This window comes from Aegilops tauschii, chromosome 1, assembly GCF_002575655.3.
Source record: "Aegilops tauschii subsp. strangulata cultivar AL8/78 chromosome 1, Aet v6.0, whole genome shotgun sequence".
Taxonomy (NCBI): domain Eukaryota; kingdom Viridiplantae; phylum Streptophyta; class Magnoliopsida; order Poales; family Poaceae; genus Aegilops; species Aegilops tauschii.
The window spans coordinates 65,712,086-65,718,498 of NC_053035.3; the positions used below are offsets into that span (position 1 = coordinate 65,712,086).

General features: G+C 44.7%; 1 protein-coding gene across 1 annotated transcript; it reads left to right on the plus strand.

Annotated features, from left to right (window-relative positions):
* On the plus strand, positions 1-5,680 carry LOC109774798 (uncharacterized). The gene is made up of 6 exons (XM_020333579.4): positions 1-1,387; positions 1,919-2,010; positions 2,606-2,680; positions 3,083-3,144; positions 4,491-4,560; positions 4,663-5,680. The coding sequence occupies exons 1-6, from the start codon at positions 175-177 to the stop codon at positions 5,398-5,400; spliced, it is 2,250 nt and encodes a 749-aa protein (XP_020189168.1). The 5' UTR covers positions 1-174; the 3' UTR covers positions 5,401-5,680.
* The last annotated feature ends 733 nt before the right edge of the window (positions 5,681-6,413 follow it).

A 6,413-nucleotide genomic window follows, 5' to 3' on the forward strand; every position in this document is an offset into this window, starting at 1 on the left:
CTCTACGAAACCTACACCACAAGTCCACAAGCATATCTGACCCCGACGCGGCAGCCAAGTTTCCGTCCCTGCAAAACTCGGGCCACAAACGAACCGACCCCCACACGCGCAGGGGCTCCCTCGGCGAGCGCGGACACCGCACGAATCCCAAAGCAGCCCGTAACCCTAGCCGACATGGCCGGCGGCAAGCGCCGCTACAAGCGCAACCCCACCGCCGGCGGGCCCCGTCACAGCGCCGGAGCCGGGCGCCGGCGCTCGCTCCCAGAACTCCCTTCCTTCGTCTCCCCCACCTCCGTCGCCGCCGCGTTCGGCCCTTCCTCCTCGGGCGGCCGGGGCCGCGGCCGAGGCGGCCGGCGCGGCGCCGCGGCGGAACCCGCCAACGCCGTCCCCTTCAGCTACACCGCCGCCCTTCGCCCGTGCCCCGCCTCCGCCGGCGGGGCGGCGCAGGCGCTGGAGGTGGCCATAGACACCGTCTCCTGCGCCGATCCGGCCGCCTCCGCGTCGATGTACTCGTACGAAGTGGTCGGAGGGATCGGGCTTGGGTTCCACGGCGACGAGGAGGCGGAGGGCCAGGAGGAGGCCGGTGAGAGCGTGCCGCATCTCGGATTGGGATTCCACGATCGCATCGAAGAAGAGATGGACGCTGAGGTTGAGGAATTGGAGGAGGTCTCCTTCGTGACGCCGAGGCAGGCTAAAGGCAAAGGGAGGCAGAATGGTGGATTTATCTCCATTGGGGGAGTCAGGATCTACAGCGAGGATACCTCATCACCGGAATCAGAGGGGATGGGCGACTCCGATGAGGAATCGGATTCTGATTATGAGGTGAGAGATCGCAACGCCGATGTTGATAGCAGTGAGGAAGATAGTGATGATGATAAGGGGGATCCGGAGTCCGATGAGGACGGTTCAGGGTCAGACTCGGAGGAGGGTCTCAGCATTGGGGACTCATCGGTTGATGATGAGATTGTTGCCGATTACATGGAGGGGATTGGTGGCAGCGAGGAGCTATTGAGCAGTAGGTGGTTGAATGGCATGAAATTGGTTGATTCAGATGATGATGAGATGGATACAGATGATGATGAGGACGGGTTCCTAAAGAAGGGGAAGGAAAAGCTTGAGGGTTATGCGCTAATGCGTGCATCTGAGCAGTATGGGATGAAGATGCCCAGCTCGTCTGAAAGGCGGAAGGGAAAGAGCACTAATGGCAGGGATTGTGGCAGGGGCCTGGCTAGTATACAAGTTATGGGGCTGGAGGATGTGATGATGGTAAAGGATGCAAGGATGGCAAACAGGTCAAGTAAGGGGTCGAAGGCTTCATCGTCATCTCAGCTCTCCAGGTCCTGGCCCGATGCGGCCAGGAAGAGCAAGAAATATCAGAGGGTCCCAGGTATAAAGTCTTCCATGTTTTGTGCTATTTTTCTTTGTAGTGTGACCTAAGATTGTTAGGTTGAATTTGATAGTTAATGTGGAAAAACAAAGTAACTCTTGCATGCCATGCATTTAGAGTCTGTCTGCAAGTGAGAATCAGTACTCAGTGAATTGGAAATTTGACCTTACGAATCTCATTTTATTGTTAATTCTGTAGTTTTTTGCTATCTATTTCAGTATAGAAGATGTGAGGACTATATTTCAGTATGGAAGAATCGAACGTTGAATCTATATTTAGTTTGTGTATGGAAGCTAGCTTTTGAACTTGAGTATTACATGCTCCTCTAGCTCCTAGTTGTAAAAAGATGGTATGCTCATATAAACTGCAAAAAACAGGTTATGTTTTGAAAAACCCGCCTATGCTTTGAACCAATGGTCACTAAAAGCCTTGTTTATTCATCTTTTTTATTACTATATTTATGTGTGTCTGTCTCCTCATGTGTTTAGATTTTTTTCTACAAAGTCATAACATTTGGCTTATGTGATTTAGGTGAAAAAAAGAAGCACAAGAAGGAACACATTGCAAAGAAACGCCGTCAACGGATGCTAAGTAGAGGAGTTGACTTGGAGCAAATCAATACTGTGAGTCATATATCTGTTTGCTTGTTTCTAAAGCATCATAACTGGAATATTCGTGTTATAGTTCGCTATTGCCACCCAGTTCAAAATCAGTTATATGAGCATTTTATGAATTTATATGATACTCCCTCCGTCCCGAATTAGTTGTCTTAGATTTGTCTAGATACGGATGTATCTAACACTAAAGCATGTCTAGACACATCTGCATCTGGACAAATTTACAACAACTAATTTGGGACGGAGGTAAAATATAATAGACAATGCTGCTCTATATCAAGTTGCAGATTAGGAGAAAAAATGGCTCTTGTTGAAACTTAAATCGTCTGTGGCAAAATGCAGGAAAGGAGTGTGATAGTTACTGGTTCTATCAAATCATTTTCATTTTGAGTGCACTCGTGTACAATGGTGCATTCGTGTAATTTCATCGTCACATTTGTTTAGAATATACGTGATAAAAGTAATGCAGATGCTGATGAAGGTTGTATGTTTCACTTCTGTTATGTCATTATGTAGCTTTTCTAATGTTTTCAACCTGCCCATATTAACTTTGAGCTATCTCGTTTCCTGAAACTGGATTACTTCTCTTTCCAATATGCAGAAACTGAGGAAGATGGTTGTCAATCAACTTGATATGTTGTGCTTTCAGCCAATGCACTCTCGGGACTGTTCTCAGGTATGGGTGCCATTCAGTTGCTGGGTTGCTTCTTGAAGCAAAATTGTGACATTATTAAAATATATCTCAAATCAATTTATAATCAGTTTATGTGTGTGGTCTCTGTAGAAGTGCTATTTTTTAATCCACATTGACAACAAACTGTATATGCCATTGATTGGTAGACTGTAATCAACTTACTTGCACTATGAAGCAATTAAAGGGAAATTTGGATAGGACATAATCAAACATTAATGCACTGGTGCTACATAAATTAATCAATTTATCATCCTTTTGTGCCCATATGAATTATTCGTCCGTAAAGAAATATAAGAGCGTTTAGATCACTACTTTAATGATTTAAACGCTCTTATATTTGTTTACAGAGGGAGTACTTATTATGTTCCTCCTTAATGTTTGTAGGTACAACGCCTCGCATCTATTTATCAATTGAAAAGTGGGTGTCAAGGTTCAGGCAATAAAAGGTAATGCTAAAGTGGAATATGAGCTTTATGCTTTCCATCAAGTAAATTATCACAGTAATAGCACTTCATGTCATCTTGAATCATGATGCATCTGGCTCATACTTTCATAATAGCACATGTTCCCATCTCTTGGATGCTGAATATTGTTAAGTAAGCTAAATATCCTTGGGATATGCTGTTGCAGAACAGTAAGAAAAACACCAAATTGCAACGTGTTCGTGTCTGGTTGGAGTGCCAAAGATCTTTGCATCATTCATCGCCACCATGCCGCCAAGTGTGCATGGAATCAATTGTTTTATTATCTTTTACTTTCCAATGCCTGTACAACTTTGACAGAAATTACTGGTGTAGCTTCGTACGTATTTATTACAGTATGTTATAATCTTGAGGTAGAGAGGTGCATGACCTCTCCTGCAATTATCCATAAGTCCCATTGTGGACAATGATGAAGGGATTAGTGGCTCACAAACCACTGTTCTGTATTGCATGGGCATTGATACGAGACGTATGCCACTGACCTGCACGCCGATCGTGCTCAGTGTGAATACTGTCTAAAAAGACAAATGCGTAAGCGATGTGTCCGTGAATATAGCAACTACCGTAACACGGTTATCTTACCGTAATGGTTATGGGACAGTTTGCTGCAGGATATTGCATCATGATTCACAAGCATGTGTTGCAATGCACCTTTTTTTTCTGCACTTTTCATGTTTAGTCACTTTGTTGATTTCCTTGGTTTTGTTGTTGTTTTATATATCAATTGCGGAAATGCGATTAGATAAGCGTGGAATATTATGTTAAATGGTTAAGATCATTGAATGCTGCTTCCTTTTGTCACTACCATGACCAGGTAAAATTAGTATTACATGTGGTAGTGCATTATGTTTAATATTTACCCCAGTGGTTAAGTCAAGTAAATAGAAAACATTACTCCACCTCTCCATCATTTTACCCTCGATATCATTGAATAGAAAATGCATCGTATGTACCTACCCAGGTGTTGCTGTGGGAATTGGTTGCAATATATAGTTGTTGAATCACTAGCTCTCTAGCTGCTGCCCAGGACTCTTTAAAGAGATGTGCTTCACACACACAATGAGCTACCATCAGTGGGAAGCTTTATTAGATATCTCAATTGCTACAAGCTTGCATTTTACATATGGGGTGCCTGCTTCTTATATAGGCTGTAGGGGTAATGATACAGTAACCGACCTGCTACAGTAGCTGACCTCCACAGCTCACAGCCTAGTTGTGTGCTCTGGAAACTACAGCTAGTTATATAGGATTTGTGTCAAATGTTGTTAAAATATTATTGTTATTCGGTACCAAGTAATCCTGCCTTACAGGTTTGTTACGGTGACATTAACTGGACAGTCTTCCATGCCATCTGCAGATGGTCAAGTTCGACTTGAGAAGGTAGGTAGTCTCTATGTTTGCATTGCTGGGACTATACTCTGTGATATTTCTCTTGTTTCTCAGCTATCTCTTTGCTAATTACGGCTTGTTCACTGATTCCAGCTTTTGGGGACTGAGCCTGAGGACTATAGTGTAAACTGGAACAGCTCCAAAGGTCCAACAAGAGCGAAGGGCCTTTCAGCTCCAGGGAAATTGGCGAGGCACAGCGATTCTTGTGGGAATAAAGTTCCAACGAAAAAGGTCTCATTTGCGGAGCGTCCTGTATCTTTTGTGTCTTCTGGCACGATGGCGGAAACTGCTACCGAGGCAGTAGCAGTTGGCTCAACTGCTGGTGATGTGTCATGTGAGAAGGTTGTTGGAAGCGACTCCAAGCTGGGCACCTTTGAGACGCACACCAAGGGCTTTGGTTCCAAGATGATGGCGAAGATGGGATTCATCGAGGGAACAGGCCTTGGCAAAGATGGCCAAGGCATACTGCAGCCTGTCCAAGCAATTCAGCGTCCTAAATCTCTTGGGTTAGGTGTAGAATTTGACAGCGAATTGGAGGCGGCCAAAGCAAGGTCAGAGCCACCGGCCAAAGCAAGGCCAGAGCCAGCGGCTAATGCAAGGCGAGAACTGAGTAGAAGCAGGTCAGAACCGAGGCGCAACACACGGCCACCGGAGATGTACGACTGCGGCACTTTTGAGAGGCATACAAAGGGTTTTGGATCCAAAATGATGGTGAAGATGGGGTTTGTTCCCGGTTCTGGCCTGGGGAAGGATGGCCAGGGCATTGTCAACCCCTTGACCGCGGTGAGACGACCGAAATCGCGGGGGCTGGGAGCTACCGACAAGTACTAACATGTTACCACATCAAGTCTGCTTTTTTATTTATGTCTCCTATCATGTACGTACTTGTTACCTCTTGGGTCACCTAGGTGTGTGTATGCAGGGAGAGCACAGCCTGTTGTCTGCGGCAATAGCAGGCGTCAGGGTTTCGATGCCCCTTTGCAGTTCAAGTAGCCATAGGATTTCCCTTGTTTACATCGCAACAAGACATTCCTGCTGTTGTTTATAATACTCATGGCAATTTGTTTTCGAGATGGTGATGTTGTTATTTCATTATGATTCTCTTTTTCTAGAGAGCATTCTGATTCAGCTGTGCTATACAATTTCTCCATCGTAACTTCGTTTCGTTCCTGGGAATGTCTTCATATTTGATTGATGAAGAGCAGCCAGGGTCTACTATTATACTCAAACAATCACATGCTTTGATGTGACAAATATTAAGATGCAATTTCTTTTTTGTGGAGTTTCAGCAGAAAAAAGAAGTGGCGTTACACTTGTTCGTATGAACTGCATACTCTAAATGTCCGTCGAGGCCAGGAGAAGCAAATTACAGGACCATTCTTACAGGACGATGTATGAAGAAAAAGTTGCTCACAGGCAGTGCACCGGAGTGAATTTCTTTATTATAGATAAAAAGCAAGAAGTAGCTGTACTGATAACAAAGAATGGCAAATTATCTACTCCCTCCATTTCTAAATACTGGCACAGTACCCATGCGTTGCTACAAAACCGTAAAGAAAAAGGAATTACCACTGACTTAGAGCATCTCTAGCCGCCCCCTCAAAACGCGGACCTGTAAACTCTCGTTGTCTCGGATACAGACCGAAAACCTCCACGGAAGAACAGAAACTGTAAATGAAACACTTAATTTTGAATTCATGACTTTGGAAGAAATAGAACGAGTTCATAGTTCTTGATCACCATATTCATACATACACTAAATTACACTAAATAGCTAGGAGGATATGCGGCCACCGTAACCCTACAGCCAAAAATTGGCTCACCGGAGCCATCCGGATGCGGTG

Coding starts and splice junctions, on each gene's coding strand:
- LOC109774798 (XM_020333579.4), top strand. CDS start 175: ATGGCCGGCGGCAAGCGCCGCTACAAGCGCAACCCCACCGCCGGCGGG. Junction 2,011..2,605: donor ACTTGGAGCAAATCAATACT/GTGAGTCATATA, acceptor TCCAATATGCAG/AAACTGAGGAAGATGGTTGT. Junction 4,561..4,662: donor GTCAAGTTCGACTTGAGAAG/GTAGGTAGTCTC, acceptor CACTGATTCCAG/CTTTTGGGGACTGAGCCTGA.